Raw genomic sequence first — 24569 nt, 5'->3', positions numbered from 1 at the left:
TGAATGGCCTTTTTCTAAAATTTTTTTTGGGTGTGTCATTTTTTTTATTATTTTTCAGTTATGAAATCAATAGATTTCGTTAGTAAGAAAAATTCAATCTCTATTTAACTATTGAGTTTTCTCTTTAAGATACAAAAAAAAAAAAAACTATGATATGAAAATAAGTCTGTCCTAATTGATAGTCTACAATGACCACCCCATATGATTTTTGTTTAAAAAAGACCCTACTTCAAACTACTAATAGTTAGCCCATCGATGGGTTGTTCATCCTAAAAAAGTACCAGCAAGCATGATTAGATTAAAAGGATGATGTTCCCTTGAGCTCTCAAAATCACTAGCAACTTACCATACATTGGTGGTTGGAAGAGGAGCAGGTTAGGTAGATCCCTCACAAAGCTCAAAAAAATAATAATAATAATAAAAACCTGCCAAGGTCTCCTTTATAAGGTGATTTTTTTTTTTTTTTTTTGTGGTAAACTACAAGGCGAACTTTAAGAGTTGCACAACCATCCTATCAGGAGATGAGAAATTATATTTTGCATCTGATGAATTTGATGGTCGTGTATTATGTCAATCATCTTAATTTCTTTAGATCTCATTCATCATTCATTTCAGATTGCTGTCCCAAACAATTAGTCTCATTTTATTCATTTTATTCATTTTATTCCTACGATGCGCACGTGGTGCAGGATATAGTTTCTCAAATTTAAGCCACATGTCCTCGGATAATTGGATCATATGATTACCTGAGATGTGATGTAAGGGAAATATTTTCCACTGTTGCGCTGCCCGGGCTGGAAACTATTAAGTCCGTGGTAATTCCACGGTTGGGAGGAAGCACGGTAAGCACCCCACCGAAAGGTTCTCCGAGCGTGGGCACGGCTTTATACCCTTCCCAATCTAGGCTTCCATCCAGAAGAGTTCACGGAATGGACGGTTGAGATTGGCCTCTCAATTAAGGTAAACATTTATTAAATTCCCTGGAACAATGCATTGATGCAGCAATCGAGTGCTTCCAACGGTCGTATTATTTTCGAATTTGAACCTTTCAAGCTCCAAGCAAAGAAAAGTTAGGAAGGAAACTCTTATCGGCTCCCTGTCTCAATCTCCCCGTTCCAAGATTTCAGAGATCTCTGAAAATTTTTCAGCTGAGAATATCGGATCCCATGGAAGGGAGCCAGCAGAGCGCTTTCTGCCCATACCGGGAAACCGTAACCCTAGATTCCGGTGTTTTGAGCCCGTCTTTCTGGACGAAAAATTCAGAGAAGTCTCCCGTAGTTGACGCCGATTCGACGATGGGCGTCACCGCCGATGATTCTTTTGATTCGATGATCTTGGTTTCTGGGTCGAGGCTAGTCCAGTGCGGGCTTAGGGAGATGGATTGCCGAGGTTAGTTTCTTCTTACTCTTTCTTTTGCTTTTGCTGTCTACTCGGATGAAATACTACGAAGGCACTCAGATCTTGGAGCTGGTAGATGTCTCCTTCAGACTTTGTTTCTTGTTGATCTCTTAATTGGTTCCTACGGTATCTAATTTTTTTGTTTTTTCAGCTGAAAATTATTAGGGTTGGACTTGTAATTTCGCAAGAAGTATGAAGGCTTATATCTGCACAAAATGGTGTTTTCAATTCTTAGATCGAATTGGATTATTGGTTGCTATCTTTCTGACGGGACATGAATGCCTTGTCTTTCGAATTGCTAAGCTTTAGGGCTGGATTTCCATAATCAGGGCTTCAATTTTTCTGTTTTCTTGGCATTTTTTAGTCTAACAGTTGAAGTAGTTTGAGTCGTATATCTTCAGATTTTGTCTTCTCTGATTGATATTTCTTGTGTTATTTTTTGTTGATTAATCAAATTGAGCCCTTAAACTTCAAGAAATGCTATCTATTAGGGCTGGAATTCGACATCTAGAACCTGATGTTTGTTTTGTCTTCGAGTTTTGCATTTATTTATCTTCCAAAGTGATTTGAATCATAAACTTTGAGCTCTTGTTAGATTTTTTTTCCACTTATTTAGAACGAATTAAATTGAATTGAGTCTCTTATCTTCTAGATTCGGTTATGTATGTCCGTATGAGAACTGTAAAATTTGATGTCTCGTTTGCCATAATATTTTTATAGCATTCTTGATCTGAAGGTTCTGAGTTTGAGCTATTGTTCTCTTCTGTCGCACGGTAGGCATTGGTTGTAACCCTTCTGTTCCTTTTTTCTTTTTTTCTTTTTTTTTTTACATTTTTGTTGAGGCAGATGATGTTGTAATGTTTGTGAATTCTGGTGGCTCTCCAATAGAAGGACGAGATTCCCATATAAATTTTCTGGGTGACTCTTATTTTCGAGGCGGAGATGTAATAAAAACCAATGAGCCGATAGTTGAAGGGGGTGATTACCCATCTCTGTATCAGTCTGCACGTTATGGAAATTTCTGCTACAAGTTTGAAGGTCTTGCACCTGGAGACTATTTTGTAGATCTGCACTTTGCAGAGATAGTTAACACATATGGACCTAAAGGAATTAGGCTGTTTGATGTTTCCATGCAAGAAGAGAAGGCAAGGAGACAAATTTTTGTTTATTGATCTTTTTTATTGGGATCTAGATAACCATTTGTGGAGGTTTCTGAAAGTCTCTTTCCATGTAAGCATTGCAGATACTATCTGAACTTGATGTATATGCAGTTGTTGGAGCTAATAAGCCACTGCAGCTAGTTGATGTCAGAGTCCCTGTGCTGGATAATGGAGTTATTGTCATAAGATTTGAAGGAATTAGTGGGACTCCAACTGTTAGTGGGATTTGCATTAGAAAAGCACCCAAATTGTCAGGTAAATATTGTAGTGATCATCTAATCTATGAGTCCTCTATGGTTGGACTAGAAGTAATTTGAATTTCTTTGGAATTTAATGCAGCACCTTTGGTGAAACCTGAGCATCTGATATGTAACAAATGTGCTGCTGAGATAGAAGTTTCTCCAACTCAGGTCAGGATCAAAAAATTTAGACTGGAATCTTGAAATTTTGCATTAGAATAGATTGTTGCATTGGTTTATTTTGCCTCATTGTCCATCCTGCAGACTAGAGCTCGAAGTAAATATATTGCCAAGTATGAGAAGAAAATACACGAGCTGACTAGTCAATACAAATTAAAATCTGATGAATGCTATGAAGCATGGATGTCTCTAACAGCTACAAATGAACAGCTGGAAAGGCTAAGAATGGAGCTTGACAATAGGCTCTTCCAAACTGATACTCTAGGTAAGCAATTTGATCCGACTAGAATGGTATTCTTTTATGTCTGGTCAACTTTGTCTTTACATATTATTTTTATGCTCATAGAACAAGCTGTTGGAAAACAAACGGGCAAATTGAGAGATGTTTCTGAAAGGTATGAACATGATAAGAAGTCGTGGTTTGCTGCTCTCTCTAATTTGGAAGAAAAAATTAAGGTATGCACTATATCCTGTAAACGTGCATGAAGCTTGCACAATCAAAGATGGTTTTAATTTATAAGGGAATCTGGTCATCAATAAACCTTTATTTTATCATTTTCTTTTTATCTCAGGCAATGAAACAAGAGCAATCCCAGCTTGCTATCGAGGCACATGAATGTGCCAATTCAACACCTGACTTGAATAAGATGATCATTGCTGTTCAGACCTTAGGTATGTTCAATTGCAGTAAACTCAATAAGATGCTTAAAATCCATTTACCATGAGGTTTTCATAGCTTTATGCTTGCAGTTACACAGTGTGAAGATCTTAAAATAAAGTATAGTGAAGAGATAGCCAAGAGAAAGAAATTATATAATCAAGTCCAAGAGACAAAAGGTGTGTTTTCTATCGCTCTCTCTCTCTCTCTCTCTCTCTCTCTCTCTCTCTCTCTCTTAAATGTTGTATTGAGATCACTTGACTACAGAAGTCTAATCCAAGCTTTATCACATTTATTACTTCAGGGAACATCAGGGTGTTTTGTAGGTGTCGTCCCTTAACTAAGGAGGAGGTTTTATCTGGTTGCACAACCATAGTAGACTTTGATGCAGCAAAGGAGGGTGATATTGGGATCATGACTGGTGAATCTACCAAAAAGATTTTTAAATTTGACAGAGTTTATACACCAAAGGATGGTCAAGGTAACTGCTTGTCAGGTTATGCAAAGTTTTTATGGTGCATATTAGGGTCTTTGCGACCTTCTGTCCTAAGGTGAACATTTACGTAAGGATGACCAAGGTAGCCTATTGTTGATTAATTGGACGATCCATTCTGAAAAGCACCTTAAATTTGATGGTCTGAATACCAAAGGATGGTCAAGCAACAACTTATCAATGAATACAAATCTTAATAATGCATGTGAGGGCCATTACAACCTTCAGTAAAGGTGAGCCTAAACTAAAGGATGACCAAAGTAGATTAGTATTGCTTGATATATAAAATGGTGCTTTGTAAATTGTGGATCCTGGACAACCTAGGACAAAGTTGAGCCCATAATATGAATAGATTATGATGAAAAATTTGCAATTTAAGCTATAGTTCACTTCAAAAAATGAAATTGAAAAGCATTTAGTAACCAGTGGCTAGTTTCCATTATAGCACTGAATGTGTTGCTTTTACAGGATATTCTTAATTAGATTCAGGAGATATTCCTTTTACATTGATAAAACCAATCTGTTATCCTCATGTTATCTTATTGATGCTTTAATTACATGCACTTGTACACAGATGAAAAGATGACTAAATTTCTCCAATATTCCCTTACACCACCACTTTATTGATTTGCTTCCACATACATAAAGACTGTATAACAGAAAATTTTATCATCCCACAAGCTCTGTAGCATCCTGTTATCTGAACAACTTAAAGAGCATGTTAGTAAGGAAACTAGTACAAAGTCATCCTTTCTGTAATTGTATCAAAACAAATAGATGTATCATTAGGCTCTATTCATACTGTATTCAATTAACTCCTTATCATCACTGATGAGCAGCTGAGGTTTATGCGGATGCATCACCATTGGTTACATCAGTCTTGGATGGTTACAATGTGTGCATATTTGCATACGGGCAGACTGGAACAGGAAAGACTTTCACAATGGAGGGTAATGAGCAGAACAGAGGAGTGAATTACAGAACTTTGGAGGAATTGTTTAAAATTGCTGCAGAGAGGAAGGAGACGTTTAACTATGACATAGCAGTCAGTGTTCTTGAGGTGTACAATGAGCAGATCAGAGACTTACTGGCAACGTTCCCATCAACAAAGAAGTATAATTCATTCCTTATAATTTTCTTTTTCTCCAAGAAGAAAATATTTGTTTCTTGTATTAGTGTAATGAAGTTCTGCTCGTCTCGTCTATCAGGCTGGAGGTAAGACAGGCAGCTGAAGGATTTCATCATGTGCCAGGGATAGTGGAGTCCAAAGTAGAGAACATAAAGCAAGTTTGGGATGTATTGCAAGCTGGAAGTAATGCCAGAGCTGTTGGATCTAATAATGTGAATGAGCACAGTAGTCGATCCCACTGGTCAGTATCCTGGCATTCTTTGTTATTGTGTGAATGTTATTTTGATGATGTTATATTTATATACTCTCATGATTGTCATCCTCCATGCCTTCAGCATGCTTTGCATAACGGTGAGAGCAAGAAATATCATGAATGGAGAGTCCACAAAAAGCAAGCTGTGGCTCATAGATTTGGCAGGAAGTGAGAGGTTGGCAAAGACAGATGTGCAGGGGGAGAGGCTTAAGGAAGCTCAGAACATTAATAGATCACTTTCAGCCCTTGGAGATGTCATGTCTGCTCTTGCAACCAAAAGCAGTCACATTCCATACAGGTTTTGAAGCTTTACTGCATGACAATCTATAGGAGGCATAATGGGAATTTTGCAAGAGAAATACACTTTTTTCATTTCCTACAAAAATAGATTCTTTTTCTGGCAAAACTGGTACATTTTGGACTTCAATGGACCATTATATGCCTCTTCCCACTGATTATTTTTACATGTGTACACTACATTCATTTATTTGAAGGTAGGGCATGATGTCCAATAGAATAAAAAATGACTTGCAAAATCCTATGTAAATTACTTTATTATTTTGCTGTCAAATTAACAAAATTTATGATTCATTCAGGAATTCCAAGCTGACACATTTGCTGCAAGATTCATTAAGTATGTCACTGATTCATGTATAAACATTCAGTTTATTTTCAGATATCTGCCCTTGTTAACAAAATTTCATTGAGGCTTTTGTTTTTCCATTGAATTCTTTACCTAACCTTGTTTTCCTTTTTATATAAGCAGGCGGTGAGTCGAAAGCTTTAATGTTTGTGCAAATCGGCCCCTCAAATAATGACTTGGGTGAAACTCTCAGTTCATTGAACTTTGCAAGTCGAGTCAGAAATATAGAGTTGGGTCCTGCAAGGAAGCAGGTTGACACAGGAGAGCTTCAAAAGATGAAACAGATGGTGAGTATGGAGGAGCTTATAAGCTGGCTTACAATGTTTTTTGTTTATATTATGCATTAATGTTCAGCGTCAGTCGCCTAGCTGACCCAATTGTTTCTTTCCTTCTTATAATTTATCTTGAAGCTTGATAAAGTAAGACAAGAATCCAGAATTAAAGACGAGTCCTTGCAGAAGCTAGAAGAACACTGCCAAAACTTAGAGAATAAACTGAGAGGAAAAGAACAGCTCTGCAGAAATTTGCAAGAAAAGGTATTGCATATTATTTATGAAAACATCTGATTTTTTTTTTAATTAATTGCTCTTAGTAAAATCTGCAATTTCTGTATCCTATTTTCTTGAAGAACAAAGAGCTTGAAAGCCAACTTGAGTCGAAGGCAGAGTCTCAAAACTTATCAGAAAAGCAATATTGGCAACTTTCAGAAAAATTGAAGGGGAAAGAAGAAGCATGCATCACGCTTCAGCAAAAGGTATAGTTTGATCACATAAGGTCATTGTGTTTTTCCAACTAAAAGACTGCAGTTTCAATAAACAAATTCAACTATATTATTTTTTGTTTCAGGTAAAAGAGTTGGAATACAAATTGACTGATCAACAACACTTTGAATCTATGATTCTTCAGCAAAAGGTTCCAGCAACAAACAATACTGCTTTGTGTATTATCTGTGAATGAAAATAGCAGTAATAATTAGTTCAGGTGCTTTTATATTAAATGTTTCAGCAGGTTAAGGAGCTGGAGTGCAAGCTTAAAGAAAAACTATGCTCTGAATCAGTACCTGTACAAAAGGTACTAGTCAACCAGATGCACATGGTCCAATTATTCTGGTACCAAGTTACTGTGGCTGATATTTTTAGCATGCTGTGCAGGTTAAGGAACTTGAATACAAACTAAAGGAGAGACTGCAATCTGAGCTGATGCTTGAACAAAAGGTAGTTGGCATTTTGCAGCAGGAAGTGATCCATTCTTTCTTTAATATAATCAAAGTCTAACAACCTAGTACCTCATCCAAAAAAGCTAGCCAAAAAGTATTATTTGGGTTCATTGTCCCTATATGAGTATCCAGGATTTACCCAATATATAGCTGATGTGTGCCTAAATACACGACCGCATGGGTCCTCACATACCCCCATTTAAGCCCTGGCATCCTTATCAAACTACAGGTCCAAATCCATTCAAATCTAATCACAAGCATGGTGATCAGCCCCAATAGGATAGTGTCCCCTAGTCTACATAGGCCATGGGGGCCACATCCTCTTTGATACTATTTGTTACAACTCAGGATCTCACCCAAAAAGACTAATCGAAAGGTATTTTTTGAATTTCTTGGCCTATATAAATACTCAAGATCTACCCAGTATATAGCCGATGTGGGATTAAAGACACATCTGCATGAGTCCTCACACAAAGAATAGTAGTGGTGGTAACTGATATGTTCTCTTCAATTCTCAGGTCAAGGAGCTTGAAAGCAAGCTAAGAGAAGAAAGAGATCAGTCAAAATCTATGTCATTGTTGCACTCTAATGATGCTCTCAAATTTGCAACACCAACTGAAGGGAAAGCATTTTCGAGGGATGAATCAACGAGTGAAACAGACCCTCAGATTCTAAGAAGCTCAAACTCTATTAACAAGCCACTGACTGGTCCGGGTTCCATTTTGTTACGAGGAGCTGACCCTCTTCATGAGATCAAACGGAAAAGAGAACTCAGAAATGCGATGGTTGGGAAATCTGAAAACAATATTACAACGCCAACAACCATAGTAGAGAAAAGGGTACAACCAAGTGAATTGGGCAAGGTTAGGAAAATAGATCCAGCCAAGGCATTTGGAAGGCTGACTAGAAAGGTGGTTGCTACTCAAAAGGTGTTTCCGCATAGCAGAAATAACCTGGAGAAAGACAAGATAAAAGTGTGGACCAGATAATCTGCAAAGGAATTGGATAATCTGTATACTTGTTCTTAAATAGCACTTCATAGATTGGTGGTTTAAATTTGAGACTCAATTCGCTTGGAAATGTATGATGGTATTTTCTGGTCTAACCCAAGTATATTGGCTGTATCACTAAAGAACAAGCTTACTGTGAAAAATATGTATATATATTTTTTCAAACCTGTTGATGCTGTCAGTTTGATATAATATGTTTTTGATGTATATCTTGAATAAAACTGCATTGCAGAGTATCTGCAAAACTTTAATGTCTTGATTTTCATGGGATGCTTTTAGTTGCACTTCTCAGCACCTCACCAATTCATATATACTTTCGGAACAACTTTAATCTCTTAGATTCAGCAGTAAGCATCGGCCTTAAAAGTTGTGTGAATTAATGTAAAAGAATGCGTCATTCTTTAAATTTGGTGAGGAGGTTTATAAATTTCAGAGGCTTTAATGATTTCTTCATTTGTGAGATGCCGAGTATTTGTACATTCATGAAAGTATAGGTTTCTATCATGTTTACTTCATTAGTTGCAAAAAAAAGCAGTGACCATTTAAACTATAGCAGCACATAGGTAGCTATATATTACTAATAGCTGGGAAAAATTTTGTATGCCTATTTACTTAAGGGAAAAAAATAATTTTCCATGCCTAACAAGCTGCAGATTTGCATGTATTCTTTTGATAGTGTTCTTAGCTCTTGTTGAAAGTTGATCCTACATATTCCTCTTTTATGCTAGTTTGATATTTAAATTTTTATGTGTTTCATTTGTTCATGTATGTGTTCCTATATCATCCCTGCAAGTCATTTTGTTGCTAGTTACATCCTTCCTCTATTCAAACCAATAGTATACTGCCATCAAAATGTTTGGGAGTTTTGTTTACGCAGAAGCTTGCCTGCTAAAATGTACTCTTCACTTGAAGTTGACAATGAACCGAGCTGGTTCATTGTGTATTACATTAGATCAATAACTGGACGAGTGCACATGCAGTTCATATGCTTAAAGCCACCGTCTGTACATCCAGCGTAAGCCATCAGTGAGTAGAATGCTGAATCATGCTTGATGGCTATCTTCAGAAGATGGATGGCTATCATACAAGATGAACTGACATGCCATGTATGGCCAATCGTTGTTAAGAGCCATCCATTTTCTAATGATGGCCATTGAGCATGGTGCAGTATTTTGCTGTGCAAACTGCTCACCTAAGAAAATCTTAGGTTATCAATGTAGTCTATCATCTGTGTACATTACAACTCTAATGTTACGTTCATGGCTCTATTTAACAGGCTCAGGAATTTGCATGCACGATGCTGCTAGAGTCAACTTTTTTTTAAAAAAAAAAAAAATTTCTGGATAGATAGGATTTTATTAAACCAATATAGAATAAATACACCTATGGGAATCAAAAAAATAAAATAGTAAGACACCGGTAGGAAGTCACCTTTGAAGACTGTACAGTGCAGGTTTAAATTCCTTCTTTCCCGTTCTTCTAATTAAATTTGATTCGTGAGCATAGTAGCTGAGCTTTCTTAATTTTTTGTAATAGTTGACCATATATTGCCCAAAACATGCATGGGTTTTGTTGTGGAAAATTATAAGCAGCATCAGTCATGACATAGCCACTTAGGTGCTTGGATGGGGCGCACAGATTCACCTCCCCAATTTAAAGATATTTTGTTTTCTAATTATGTTGGCTGTGTGGCTATAAGCCATCTGTTTCATTAAAAAAATAAAAAAAAATTCGGTACTTTAAAGTGCAAATTCCCTCTTACAAGTAGCTGTTGCCAAGATGTATGGATGGTTATAATTAGGCCTTTGATTGAGCCACTAAGTTGTTGCCAAGTCACCTTCCACCCATAAGTCAGTCTCCTTGCTGCCTTTATTCCTTCTACTTTAATCATTCCCATTCTCCCTATTCTCTGAACACGGGATCGACCCCATCAGCCGTTATGGATCCATAGCTATCTCGGATCCGAACCAATATTACATCCATTTGCCCTGTAGGAGCCATCAAAGTTCAATTTAATCCAGTTTGGTTCAGAAGGAGACCAACAAATAATATTAGAGGGTGATAACATAACACCATGCGAAGATATAATTTTTCTGTAGACCTAGGAAGCCAACACATTCATCAACCATACGAGGATCACCGTTGTATTACTTGTTGGACCACAGATTATGATTTTCAAATTTAAATTTCCCTCCAACAATACTAACCATGTTTACCACTCCCTATAGTAATCATAGATCATTGCCAACATGCTGATAACTGCTATTTCTGATGCTTACAAGCATCATAAAAATGGCTTCCGACTTTTTCAAAAATATTAAAAATATATCGATAAATAAAATATAAAAAATTATTTTTTTGACGCTAACAGAAAACATCGTTGATTGCTGACGCTTTAAAGTATTATAAACCGTGTAGAACAAGCTGATGCTTCAGAAAATTTTGTAATATCGACGCTTAAGTATATTCCTAAATTACTTAATCGACAATACTTTAAAATGTCACCAATGTTTTTTTAAAAAAATAATCAAAAATAATTTACTAAAATCTATATGAAACACATAAATTGGTCCAAAATTTTTTTGAACCCTTGCCCGTCCTTTACATCCCATAATAGTTATGAAATATCAGATAATTAGTGACTATGTACGACACCCTAGCTTATCATACTTTCTATGACATAGAATTGTGGCTATCCGGCAGCTGTTATGTTAGGAGGCTAATTCATGGCAGAAACATGATTAGTGCCATGCAGCACCAGGGAGAAGATATATGAAGAAAGTATGTACCAAATCCTCACAAGCATAACTTGGTCTAACCCCCTTCTAGTGGCACAACATTACATGTCAACTTGCTGAGACCCAATATCCATATGAACAACAAGATGCATAGATGAGCATTCAAATGCCAAATCCATTTGAGGTTTGGAGCCGGAGGAACATGAATTAATTAATTTTTCTACATAACATATCATTGTATTTTAAAAACGTTTTAAGTGGAAAAGAAGTGAATTGTCATTGGATCACCCAATCGTGGTGTTTGCATGATTATAATGATTTGTTATGTACCATACCAATTTTCTCATGTCACATTGCATTAGGATTAACATTACTCATATTATAATGATATTTCATTAAAATATTAGAAATTTTGATTATCTCTCTGCCAATTTCACCAAGTCAATGAAGTCTATACTTCGAATTTAAATTATCCTTTCATCAAGGTATACATGGTCGAGGGCTACCAACATGTAGTGCAATTTATTTATCAACCTAATTTCTAATCTGATGTGGCACATGTGGACCATCGACATCTCCCACCTCTGATAAACATAAGGCTACAATTCTGATTGGCGACCAGCTTTTGTGTTTTAGGATCCGACTTGGTATTAGATGAAAAATACTAAAGTCCTGCTCTTTAGAAAACAAAATTTGTAGGTCATACACTTGCTGATCCTTTCACTGTTTTATGTCCCATGATTGGCATTTAATGGAAAATTATGCTATCAACTGCGATGTCGGAGATGTAATTTGAGTGGTAAAAATTTATTTACTTTCTTTCATTTTTGTTCTCATTTATTATATTTTAAAAAATAAAAAAATAAAATCTCGGAGCAGCTGCCGTTGGAGATAGCAATTTATTCCATTCCATTAGGTATCTAATCTAACCCAACCTAAACTTAATAATAAAATGGGTTTTACTTGATCTCCAAGAGATGGGGGAAAATAATGATAAAATCTACTTCAGATATCGATGCATATAATTTTTTACAAATCTCTTCCTCGATATCTGAAAAATTGATTTATATGTTTTAAAAAAAATCTAATTTTATTTGATCTGATTTAGCTAATCAAAATTAATTTATATGTATTTTTTTTTTTAAAAAAAAATATCTGATCTGATTTGTCTAAACCTTTTTGCCTAATTATACCCGTCTGCTTCATCCGGAGGCTCCATCGGCATTTGCACCTGGAGACAAATACAGGAGTTAGGACGGGTGCGGGTAATGCCCGACCCGTTACTCGACCCGTTGACATCTTGGGCCCCGCCGTCACGCGTTCCTCGTTCTTCATCTTGAACGCTAATCTTCCTCCTTTACGTCGAATTAAGAAAAAGAAGGGAGGGGAAGGGGTCTCTCCTTTTTTGCTTTTTCCGACGACGAGCCCCGCCGACGCGCGGACGCCCGGGGAAGCGAGAGCGAGAGAAAGCAGAGATGGGGGCGTCGGAGACGAGGTTTATCCAGCAGCTTGTCCTCTACGCCGCGAGCGCCGCCCTGAGCTGTCTCGTCCTCTTCGCCGGCCTCCGGCAGCTCGACCCAAACCGCGCCGCCTCCAAGAAGGCCCTCGAGCAGAAGAAGGAGATCGCCAAACGCCTCGGCCGCCCCATGATCCAGACCAATCAATACGAGGTGCGCTTCTTGGATGCGTCTGCCGCTTAGTTTTGCTCTTTCATGTCTCTTGCTGTGAATATTGGTTCCGTTGCTGATTGATTAGGGTTTCTCATGTTCTCTTGTTGGCTTTGGAATTCGTGGTGGACAGGAAACCTATCTTGTTCCAAAATTGAAAACCCTTGTTCTTGCATTGCATTTTGCCTTGTTGACCTTCAGAAGTTTGAAGTTTTGATGATTTAAGGCTTTCTGGATTTTTTTTTTTTTGGCTATTTCTTTCTTCCTGAAGAAGCTCTAGTAGGTAGTTTAATGTTCAAGTTCCTGTTTTAGGATTCTTCGACATCGGGTACCATAACTTGAAGGACAAAATCGTGTCTTCGGCTTTATTCCACTCGTGTCATTAGGTTAGCTCGATGGTCCAAGTCCATGGAAGATTATGCCATATAAAAAGGGACAGTTTCGATAGGTTTTGTGCTCTTGATTTTGTAGCAATGGAAAAAATTAATGCCTGTTGTTGGCGGGAGAAACCTCATTCTGCGTGCCCTGTAATGAATGTATTGCAAGAGGGAAGGCAAGGGTGTTGTTTCAAATGGTCTGTGTGGATCAAAATGAAACAAGTTCCTCTTTCTGGATTGAGTTACCTATTCTATTTTAAGGGGATTCAAGGAGCCATGCTTCAGTATTTGCTGTCTCTCATAAATTTTTTTAGCTAATGTACTGTATATTTCCTCCCTTTCCTATCTCGTTTGGTTGTGACACAGCCATTCTTTTATGACCCTGTTAAGGGAGTTTGTAGGTGTATAATCCATCATTTTGTACTCTTATCTGATTTTGATAGAATGGTTTACTGCCTCTATTCTGTTTATTTTAAATATTTTGTTTCTTTAGTCTAGCGTTCTTATTCTTGGAGTTCATTCAAATGTCTAAGTAGTAATTGTCAATCATACTGCAGTATTATGATACCTGAGATAATGGAGCTCTCCCAGTGTTTTGATGCTGAGTTGTTCATGTTTCTTGATGATAAAAAACATAGCTCATAATTTCTTGAATCCAGTTAGAGTGCCAACAAAGTTGAATCAACCAGGGGCATACTACCTGCTATACAGAAGATTAACTTCTTCTTTATTGGCTCTCCGATGCTCAATTTCTAGACATTTTAGCCTTTCATCTCAATGAAACTTATGCTCATCCTATGCTGTGGTCTTGACAACAATTATCTGGAAAAAAACTATTGTTTGCTGACTTCATTGCAGGTGGGTCAAATCTCAAAAGAAAAGCGAGACCATCTCTACCTTTGATCATATATTGCCATTGCTGATCACTTAGCTGCAATTGATGACTAGATACAATATGCTTTTAGTGATGTTTTTGATTATTATCATTATTATCTTGAGGATGTCCACCTCTTTCTACCATCTCACACTTCCCTTCTCCCTTGGATAGTCAGCCTCTGGAAATGAATGTTTTAATTCCTGATTTTGGTGGATGTAGGCATGATGGCTAACTTTGTGTTTTCTGCACATATAGATGGTCGTATGGACTTTTATGATCAACACTTCTAATTGTAATTCTACATACCACTATTGCTTTAGTCATCCCAAAATAAAGTTAATCATGGCACCCTTCCACCATGCCACCCTGCTTTTCTGATGGGATATTAGAGTTTGTGGGTGATACTAATAATGCCATAGTTACATGCTTTTCACTATATCAAGGATGCCGCCGGACAAAATGTCTAGAGCTGGAGGCCACTTCATGTGAAATAAGGTCTTTTCATTTTTTGGGTCACTAAAGCTGGTGCGATAAATATATGATCAACTAAGATTTGGCACAACTCTAGATATTATCTTATAGGATTTGACTTAATTTTCTTTGCATCCACAAACTTAGCTGCATGTCCATTATGTTCTTGTTCATCGAGATAAAGGTACTCCCTTTATTTTGGTCTTTCTCAATTCATACTCCACCTCTCATATGCACTTAATTAAAAATAGTAAACAAGAATATTTTGTGGATAAGAGGGAGATTATTTAAAGAACTGAAAAAAAAAAAAGCAAATGAAATTTTTGTTTTGAGTTAAAAAAAAGAAAATGCTATTTTGGGAGTTGATAGCTGTCGTTTGAAGAAATCCAAGTGCTAGTTTTATTGTTTTATTTTCTATTTTTTTAATCCTTTTGTAGTACCTCAGGGCAGTTTTCTTTTTCCTTTTTTTTTTTGTTTTCTGGGCCTCTTATTATTCGATGGATCTGTTGTTTGGCATGTTTTTTATGATTGTTCGTCAACATCACATCAATTTTCTGGCTTTCTTCTTATCTAGTCTTATGGCCATTGTTAGCATTATTTCTTTTTACCCTCCCTTTAAGTACAATTTGAAAGTGCTGTCTCTTCATTGCTTTCTAGATGTTTTTCCTTAATTTTTTGTGCAAGAAATTTCAGTTCTCCATGAGAGGCAGAAGCAGACGTGCCTGTTGCTCCTATTAAATTGTTACAATGATTGACCAATTCAAGGCATGCTTTGTTAAAGAGAGTTAACTAATAGGGCTGCATAGCTTATTGAGAGAAATTATTTTTTGCCATTAGAATGTGGACCATGTGCTAGTCTCCATGATTATACAGAAGGATGTGAAACATGCTTCTTTCATGGTGGTCTGAAATCACCGAAACTGATATTTTCAATATGAAACTATTGTTGCTATGTAATGAAATGGTGCCTCAAGTTTGATCACTTCCACCAGGCTTGTTCTTTGATTGTTGAGCCTTGCAAGCCTTGGCGTTGGTCATTCCATTGTCTGTTATATGCTAAATAAAATGGCTCAATGGGTCTTTCAATAATTTGTCCGACACTATCAGTATACTTAGATCTTGATTTACATCTAAATTTTCAATTTTTCATGAATTTGTTGCTATTGATACAATGTCCAGATGAAAGTAGATTTCTTAAACTAGTGTGAATTTGTTATCCATGCTTTCTTATATTTTGTATTGTAATGTAGGATGTAATTGCCTGTGATGTTATAAATCCTGACCATATTGATGTGGAGTTTGAGTCCATCGGAGGCCTAGAAAATATTAAGCAAGCATTATTTGAATTGGTTATCCTCCCTCTACGACGACCTGAATTATTTGCCCAGGGCAAGCTTCTAAGTCCGCAAAAAGGAGTTTTGTTGTATGGGCCACCAGGTACAGGAAAGACAATGCTTGCAAAGGCTATAGCCAAAGAGTCTGGAGCTGTTTTTATCAACGTGAGGATATCTAATCTGATGAGTAAATGGTTTGGTGATGCTCAGAAACTTGGTAAGTCTGAAATTCTGAATCATATATGTAATGATTGGCTGGTTATATAAAATATTGAACTTTTGATACAAAACATAGTTGGCATTAGTTGGTACATGATTGGTCAATATGTTGATAAGTTCTTCAGTATATGAACTGACTCACTTGATGCATCTCATGATTTGTGATCCAAATACAGAAGTAAATCATCACATTTTACACCAATGCAGCTGATGGCATATTATTTATATGCATATTCATTGTTCCATTTCTCTGAAGATCTGTAAATGTAAAGCTTCATCAAAGTTACCATGGCCTAAAATCATTATTATTTTGCATATGTTGTCTTTATATCAAATATTTGTTTTTCCTTAATGGGACTGTCTCTACCTCATCTGTTGAGCTATGGTTAGAAAATTTACTGATTTTAGGAATGACACAGAAAAATTGATTTGTCATGTGTTTTCTTCCTAGTAATTCATTCTCTCCTTCTAATAAAGAAAAGGAGGGAAAAGGTATAGATTTGTGCATACATGAGCATCTTTATTCAAAATTCAGGGCACAAAGAGACATTGTGCCAGCATACCTCACCATTTTTGGGATATTGTCGTGCTTACCAGGATGGTTTGATAGCTTGTCCATGCAATTTTTGGGCTATATACTAAATAAAGTATTGTGGGAAGTGAAGATTTGATGATACTGCTGATTATTAGGCTTACTTGATATGCTGTACAGCCTAGTTGCCAGAACCTTCAGCATAGGATGGAGCCTTTCCTTTGGAATTTCATTTGCTGTTTTACTGTTGTGGAATGGGTGTCAATATTATTATTCGAAAAATATTTAAGATCAGTTTTTTTTAGGAAAAAAAACTGAATTTTGTTTTAGACATTCACAACAGTCTATGTTGGTTCAAATACATGATCCAGGGTGAACCTTTTCACTTTTTCAAGGTTATTCTTAATGCTTCAGTTGATGGAAAATCTCCCTAAAAGATTAAAAACAAAACATGCAAGGGGAGAGAAAGATGCAAAAAGAAGGAACCATAGTTCTTTCATTCATTATCTACATTCCATCTCCTGAGTTATGGCTTCATCATTACAATTTGTCACTCAAACCTTAAGAAACCAGCGCTTAATTTTAACATTGATCAACAAAAATTTGTCAAACCTGAAACCAAAATATTTAGTAAGAAAAAAATAGAAGACATTTTTGTGTTAATCCTGTTTTAGTCCTCTCAAGCCTTCATAACTCAGCTGAAATGACACCTATTATGTGCATCAAACACATTCAAAAGATATATCTCACCGACGAATCCAAAAAATAATATTTCTTTTTGTTGAAACAGAACTCATATTCATATTCTCAATTTATGGCTGTATTTAGTTACTAGAATAGATTAACATTGAAATTAGATTCTAAACCTTAGGACTCATCTAATTCTATGCTTCATCATGCACCCATGTCTACCTTGTCAATCGAGAATCTTTATTGCTCACTTTTTTTTTTTAAACTAATGTATTCGTTCTGTAACCTTGCATCGTTATTTATGATAACATTAATTGGAAGCATGGTCTTAAAATTTTAGAGTGTCACTTTGCTGTGTGGCCTGTGCCCCTTCCCAGTCCATCCCAATACACTTTCCAAATTCAGGCACTTAAGGGCTATAATATTGTGTGTGACAAATCCTTGGTATCTGGAAATGCTAATAGTGTTTTTAGATAAACAGAAGTCATGTAGATATAAATACTTGTGGAAATCATGTATTTTTATGCTTACATTATGATGAGGCTTTAGAATTTAAAGTGAAATTCTCAAACCCACTATTATCAAATGACCAGGCTTTCTGTAATTAGCTTTCTGAAAAATTTACTGTTCATTTATGTTGGAACACACCGATAAAGGAAACCTATCTATGAGATCTATACGAAGCTGCAGTCTGCTTCCTTTTCTTCCTGTTTAGCCCATTTTATGCTCAAATTTTGACTGCTGATATATGCATGTCAAGATCTTTCAAGCACCGAATGGTGGGCACCTAACAGGATTGTCATGTAGTCATTTGGCCAAATTTAGAATCAAGAGAAGCCTTTGAAATGAGACAAAAGATCCAGGGAAGGCTTACTTCGTAGTTTTGGCATTTTGTACTTTTTGATTGAATATTTTGGGAACATTTACTATGCTGATTTCTTTGGTTATGCTTTGGTGGAAGGATATCCAAAACCTAAATATTTTGCTTACATATAAACTTTGGTTCCTCAGCATTGAGGAAGATTTTCCTTAACCTTATGGGCAATAGTTGTATTTTAAGTTGGTTAATGAAGAGTTCAAAATTTCAAACATGTAACAAGACATTATAATATTAATAGGTAGGCTTTAAGTATAACAGACATGCGAAGGCTGTGTATTTAATAATTATCTTTAATAAAGAAATCTTAGGAATTACAGAATCACGGTGCGTAACCAAAAAGAGGCATGGCAACTTCACAATTTGTTGAGTGTTTTCTTTTGCTGAGAGCTTCTGATATTGATGCAACTTATCGTCGTGACTTTAAGTTTGACATTGTACTGTGTTGTCATTATGTTGGTTGGCCTCCTGAACAGGAGCAATGATTGGTCAAAATGGATGACACTCCTTTTGTTGGATTGCCTGATCGATGGTCTTTTTAAGTTGGTGTGTATGATGTGGGGACATAATTTCTTACAATTTTTTATATGCCTGTAGTTTTGTGGATGTAGAAGCAAAAAATTTGAAGGGCTTCTTTGTTACAAACTTTTGTACTAATGTTATTGAACATCATAACTCATTTTTCTCGATAATTGGAGCTCAGTGGTATTTCACTGGAATTTGTGCAGTGGCTGCTGTATTCTCTCTGGCTTATAAGCTCCAGCCTGCTATTATTTTTGTTGATGAAGTTGATAGTTTCTTGGGACAGCGGCGCACAACAGATCATGAAGCCTTAACTAACATGAAAACTGAGTTTATGTCTTTGTGGGATGGTTTCACCACAGACCGTAAGTACCTAAATAATGAATCGTATATTTTTCAAAATTTTCACTTCTATATCTTATTATTTCACAAACTTTTACATTATTTACTGTCAAATGATATTGATGTTCTGTTATTAATTTGGTACAAGACTCAGGGGAACTTTCTACATTTTGACATTTTGATTCCTTTTGGTTTCTTTCTTAAAGACCTGGGGCATTATAAGATTCTTAATTGTGTATTTGCCATATCATGGAATTGGGAGGGTGAATTCTAGCATGAGTTCATGCATAGATATTTACCTTATTCATAAATTAATGCTAAGTAGGTATGACTATATTGTCAACCAATAGATTAATGGTTGAACTAAGGCATGCTTCTTGAAAAAGATATTTTAAGATGGCCATTTTCACATTCTCATGTCAAAGCTGTCATTAATCAACAAAATATCTGCAAGCTATGCTGCATTCTGGATATTTAAACTTGCCATTCACTATGTAACGCATTGAAGTCATGTAGCAAGGTTAGCAGGTCTTGTTATAATTCATATATAAATTACACCCACTTGATATTCGTGGCTTATTAAATCATTTTATTGGGATGCAAGTCAAATTATGCCAGGGCTCTCTTGGGAATTTACTTCAAATATTTGAAGAAATCCTACATGTGTGTAGAACACATTCACAAGCAAGTAAATGCTAATACGATGGTCACTTTAGCGATGTTTAGGAGGTTCGCAGCTGGAATAAATCAAAGCTAGGAGTTCTACTGTTTTCTAGAAGGAACAAAGAAATCAAATGGTGAATTCAGAGGTGGTCATTCATATGCATGTCTTTCTTATTCTTCTTGTTATCACTTTTATGTTTCTCTTTTCATCTTTTCATCTCAAGTCCTTTGCTCATGGTGAACAAACATGTCTGCCATCAGCCACTTGGTACTTCTGATCTCACACCAGCATGCATTTTTTTTTTTTTTTTCCTCTGAGCCATACCATCCTTCAATTTGACAATATCTAACACATTACCTGTAAGTTGGAAATATATTGTTAGCTGAGGTTGGGTTGAGTGGTTGAGTTCCTCATTAGGCGAAGTTGAGACAGAGCTGGAAATTGTACTGGTTGTATCATGTTTTGCCTAAATCAAAACCCACTTACCCAGTTTGTACTCATTATGTCTGATTCAACAGCATTATCAGTCAAATCACCCATGTCTTCAAAGATGTAAGACATTGGTCTTAATTTTGCAATCAATGTCTTGGTGCACAAGTGATGCTTGTAAAGTAAGCAGGTCTCTCTTTTAGACCTTGTTTTATTAATTGAGAAGAGCAAGGGAGAAGGCCCAACTGTATTAAATTAGCCAGGTTCAGAAATTGGGGAATTGCCTCTTAAGGCTCGAACTTGGAACATCTTTCAACTGGAAGAATGGTGTGACCACAGGGGCGTTGGCCAGTTCATGCTTAACGTTGATAATTTAATCTATTCTGGTTGTCATTTATTTATTCTAATAGCTAGAATATTTGTAAAGGAATTTATCAAACTATGTGAGAAGCATTATTACATTTGTTAATATCTGGCAGCGATCAAAATGTTGTTTCTCTTTTAATTGTTTTATCATGTGCTATTTGGTAAAGTGTGTGCATTTTTTACACTAAAAATTCACTTGGGTATCTTTTTGATAAATCTTTACTAAATAAATATGTTTTGTTTTTGCTGATGTTCTATATTATTTGTCTTTATTTTGATTGACAAAGAGGTTCCTGTGCAATTTGGTAAAGAATTTGTATATTTTACATTTTGGTAAGATACTTGGAATTTGGGAATCTTTCCTATGATATTTCAGCACAATCGTGGTCAACATGGTAATATTCATTAAATTGCATGTGCATGCAATCCTCATCAACATGGTGTTGCAAAATGAATCACACTAAGATGAATGCTTTGCAGGCTTTTTTAGGAAAGGATTTTGCCTGCAGTTCATTTAAGGGAGATATGGGTCCCAGTCCCTGGTTTTGGTCAAATAATAGGCGAGGTCCTGGATAGCTTATTTGTCCAACATACCCCTTGATATTTGTTTATTCTCTGATGTAATTGTGTACTTTTCTAGCTCAACTGTTCACTGCAGTGTTTTGTATATCATTACCATGCAAGTGTTTATTACCATCTGATCCCAAGCTGGAAAGAAGAGTGGATCTCTAGGATCGTTATGTCCACTTTTGCCCTTTGGGCACTGCCCTCCACCTATTGGATGGTTGTATCAATGAAGTAGATAATGCCACAGAAGCGTATGATCATTGTGAGTGCTGACAGGGTAGCCTCTTTGAGGATTTTAAGATGTGAATGTAAGCTGGCTCTTATTAAGAGATATAGCCTATTGGAGGATTGAGGTAGACTCACTTATAGCCTTGTATCAGATGTTTCCGGAAATCTAGATGCGAACATGAATCATCAGCTAAGCTAAGTGGGTCATGATGCTTGCTGTCCAATATCTGTAAGATCATAAACTGTCGTGTCATGCCACAGTAACAGTTTCTGAACTTCCTGACAGTTTATTTTTGGTGGATAGACTTGTTTAATAACTTTATGAGTATCTTGGAGAATTCCAGTGTTCAGATGGTTGAATTCATAATATATGAAGGCAGTGTATCACAAACTTGTACAGCAGAACCTGAAAAAACTAATTGTTGAATAAAGAAGAATAGGAGAACAGTGCAACATTAAAAGATGAAAAATCTTCTGTCTGCTCTTAAAAATCTCCAAATCCAAATCCAAATCACATGACTATTATGTTCCTTATATATAATTCTCATAATCTTGAGCAGACCATCATTGAAGTTCTAAAATAGCTAGAGATCAAAAGAAACGGTGAATTGGATTTTATTCTCTGCATTGAGGTTTTCATGTAATGCCATGATATTACATCACCACAATGAAAACAAGCCCGGCATTCTTTTTCTCTCTCTTGTTTTTTCTTCTTATTTCAGTTTCAATTTGTTGAAGGTTTGGACCCATCATACTTTCCCAAATAGTTCTGGATTGGGCTATGATTTTTTTTTTCAAAGGTTTCTTTTTGTGTTATTGCAGAAAATGCGCGTGTGATGGTTCTTGCTGCCACAAACCGCCCATCAGAACTAGATGAGGCAATACTTAGGCGTTTCACCCAGGCCTTTGAAATTGGTATGCCTGATCAAAGTGAGAGAGCAAAAATATTGAAGGTTATCTTAAAGGGGGAAAGGGTTGAAGACATTGATTATGAATACATTGCCAGCCTCTGTGCTGGTTTCACCGGTTCTGATATACTTGAAGTCTGCAAGCAAGCAGCCTACTTCCCTGTCAGGGACCTGCTGGAAGATGAAAAGAAGGGGAAGCAACGGAATGTAAGGATGTACTTTAATTTCGCAATTAGCATTTCTACCGTGATATTCTGTGTGACAAGAGTCCGGAAATCAGTATTGCTTTTTCCATTTTGATTATTTGTTTGACTGTTCAAAAATTGTGGATATCTTAAAATTCAACATTATTTTGATAATTTGCAATGATTAGATAAATAAGTTTGGTTTGGCAAACTAATAAACACACATCCACACACCAAAGCACACGGGTGCATGCCAGTACTAATACATATTTGCATATATGGAGGTTATCAGTCCTTTTCTTTGGCAATAATATCAAGCTATCTGTTTAGGTGTGTTCTGTTTTGGTTGTCTAGATAAAGTGCTTATCATCTCGTCTTTAACCTTTTTATATGGTTATAATAAATGATACCCCAAATGCTTTTTTTGTTGCATGTTTCAGAGACCTAGGGCATTGGCACTGTCAGACCTGGTGAATGCATTATCTGCATCTAGAAAGGCAAAACGAGCAACAAGTGAATACACATTTGGCTTGCAGTCACCCCAATGGTCTAGGCATAGAGAGCAAGATGATGATCAGGTCCAGAATGCCATATTGGAGATTTCTAAGCTTGTGTCCCATATTGTCGACAGCCAATCAGAAGCCCAGGACCCTTAGTCTGTTTTTAAACCATTCTGAAGGTTTTTCAAACTGTGATGCCTTCACTTTGAGAATCATGACATGTGGATATTGCACTCTCAGCAATTATAGTCCTGGGTTCGACTTGGATTCGAAGCAGCTGACTCACCTGTCTTTGGAGACAACATTCTCATGGGTTGAGAAGTATCATATTTGGAAGATGTCCTGGTCCTAAAGCTATTTTACTGTTTATCCTTTTGTTTACTTTCGTGATCAACACACTAAATCGGGACTATTTTGTCTTTAGACAAATATCCTAGTAGTAATACATGTCACGTGGTTGTAGGAGAAGGGATAACATACAAACAACAGAAGGAACTTTGGTAGGAGGAAAATTATTTAAGAACTTGAACATTGTTTTGCATTATCTATTTTCCTCATCTGTGTTTGGGGAGGGTATCCATTTGTTCATTTTCAATGGATGTTGTATGAGCTGTGGACTTATTGTATGTTAAGATGTTAATGCTCTCTAAATTAATTTTATGTGTCTCAATAAAGCATGCTATTGGAAAAAGCTTTAAATTTTACAATTACATCAGCCGATTTGCTTGTCTGTTTCACTCTCCATTGGCAGTTGGAATCGTGACTTGGTTGGCTTTGACGCGGTTCTATATGGTTGTAACTAAAAGGTAAAAATGGCAGTAAAGTTGGAGGGAGTTAAATTTTCCCTTGCGGAAGCTTCCAACTAGATCTTCCTTTGCGGATGTCATTTCAGACGTTAATGAAAGCAAGCCTCTCAACAAGAGAAATTATTGGTTAGAGATGTTCTACCATGTAGAAACCATTCAATAGAACATCGCCACATCATTCAATGAGATCCAAAAAAAAAAAAAAAATCTAGAAAAAGTTGGATTGGAAATGGTTAATCATGATTAATTGTGTATTTTATTTCCGTTCATACTTTTCAGTCAAATGTAAAGTTTTAAAATTTTGAATCATCAAATGATATGTTGATTTTTTGTTGGATGGTTTAAGGTATGGTAGAACAATTCTAACCAATAATTTCTGCCTCAACACTTGGTCAAAGCCTTTAACAATTAACATCGAGTCTATGGGTGATACACATTCACCTTAGTCATTGAATGCTCTGGCTTTCTTTCTAAATCTCAATGTGATGATCAGCTTTGAAACCTACTTCTGGAAGTCTCAATACACCGAGTCAGCCTGAGACATCCACCAAAAAATATTGCTTCTCTGATCCATCCATCACAATAATGCTTGTTCCTCGCATTAATTGTATACAAAAAAAGTAAACAAAACAAATCTCATGTTAACCTGCCTCATTTTATGGGAATAGTTTTCTCAGTTGATTAATGAGGTACCGGCCTGCTAAGCAAACAATTCTTGGCCAGGAGATCTTTGAATTATCTCAATATTTTTTTTTTTAAAGAAAAAAACTTCTTTTAAACAATCCATCTATAGAGAGGCTTCTTGATTTGCTGTGTATGAGTCTCTCTCTTTGGGAGTGTATTGGAAACAACCAGTCATGGTATTAGCATAAAAACGATGCTATTTTCTTA

General features: G+C 36.2%; 2 protein-coding genes across 5 annotated transcripts; both read left to right on the top strand.

The window, feature by feature from the left end:
- The first annotated feature begins 827 nt into the window (after positions 1-827).
- LOC105054352 (kinesin-like protein KIN-14E) lies at positions 828-8607 on the top strand. 4 transcript variants are annotated; one of them, XM_073245941.1, is made up of 21 exons: positions 834-960; positions 1054-1389; positions 2245-2543; positions 2642-2813; positions 2898-2968; positions 3062-3242; positions 3324-3433; positions 3550-3649; positions 3728-3814; positions 3940-4116; positions 4968-5241; positions 5337-5498; positions 5593-5808; positions 6107-6144; positions 6277-6440; positions 6564-6689; positions 6782-6907; positions 7000-7065; positions 7159-7224; positions 7305-7367; positions 7888-8607. In XM_073245941.1, exons 2-21 carry the CDS (start codon positions 1167-1169, stop codon positions 8356-8358), a joined length of 3192 nt encoding a protein of 1063 aa, XP_073102042.1. In that variant the 5' UTR covers positions 834-960; positions 1054-1166; the 3' UTR covers positions 8359-8607. The 4 variants fall into 4 exon arrangements, with proteins under 4 accessions (XP_073102043.1, XP_073102041.1, XP_073102044.1 ...); XM_073245942.1 differs by having other exon boundaries at positions 828-1389; positions 7162-7224; XM_073245940.1 differs by having other exon boundaries at positions 828-1389.
- A 3866-nt stretch (positions 8608-12473) lies between these two features.
- LOC105054086 (uncharacterized) lies at positions 12474-23587 on the top strand. The gene is made up of 5 exons (XM_010935491.3): positions 12474-12787; positions 15760-16060; positions 18890-19048; positions 22102-22394; positions 22813-23587. Exons 1-5 carry the CDS (start codon positions 12593-12595, stop codon positions 23026-23028), a joined length of 1164 nt encoding a protein of 387 aa, XP_010933793.1. The 5' UTR covers positions 12474-12592; the 3' UTR covers positions 23029-23587.
- The last annotated feature ends 982 nt before the right edge of the window (positions 23588-24569 follow it).

This window comes from Elaeis guineensis, chromosome 11 (genome assembly GCF_000442705.2).
Source record: "Elaeis guineensis isolate ETL-2024a chromosome 11, EG11, whole genome shotgun sequence".
Lineage (NCBI taxonomy): Eukaryota > Viridiplantae > Streptophyta > Magnoliopsida > Arecales > Arecaceae > Elaeis > Elaeis guineensis.
This window is presented reverse-complemented; position numbering and strand designations above follow the sequence as displayed.

Bases quoted from the DNA above. Each gene is read 5' to 3' on its own strand.
- LOC105054352 (XM_073245940.1), top strand. From the start codon at position 1,167: ATGGAAGGGAGCCAGCAGAGCGCTTTCTGCCCATACCGGGAAACCGTA. The intron at 3,243-3,323 runs GTAAGCAATTTG...TTATGCTCATAG, and splicing joins CTTCCAAACTGATACTCTAG to AACAAGCTGTTGGAAAACAA. The intron at 6,441-6,563 runs GTGAGTATGGAG...TTTATCTTGAAG, and splicing joins TTCAAAAGATGAAACAGATG to CTTGATAAAGTAAGACAAGA.
- LOC105054086 (XM_010935491.3), top strand. From the start codon at position 12,593: ATGGGGGCGTCGGAGACGAGGTTTATCCAGCAGCTTGTCCTCTACGCC. The intron at 16,061-18,889 runs GTAAGTCTGAAA...GAATTTGTGCAG, and splicing joins TGGTGATGCTCAGAAACTTG to TGGCTGCTGTATTCTCTCTG. The intron at 19,049-22,101 runs GTAAGTACCTAA...GTGTTATTGCAG, and splicing joins GGATGGTTTCACCACAGACC to AAAATGCGCGTGTGATGGTT.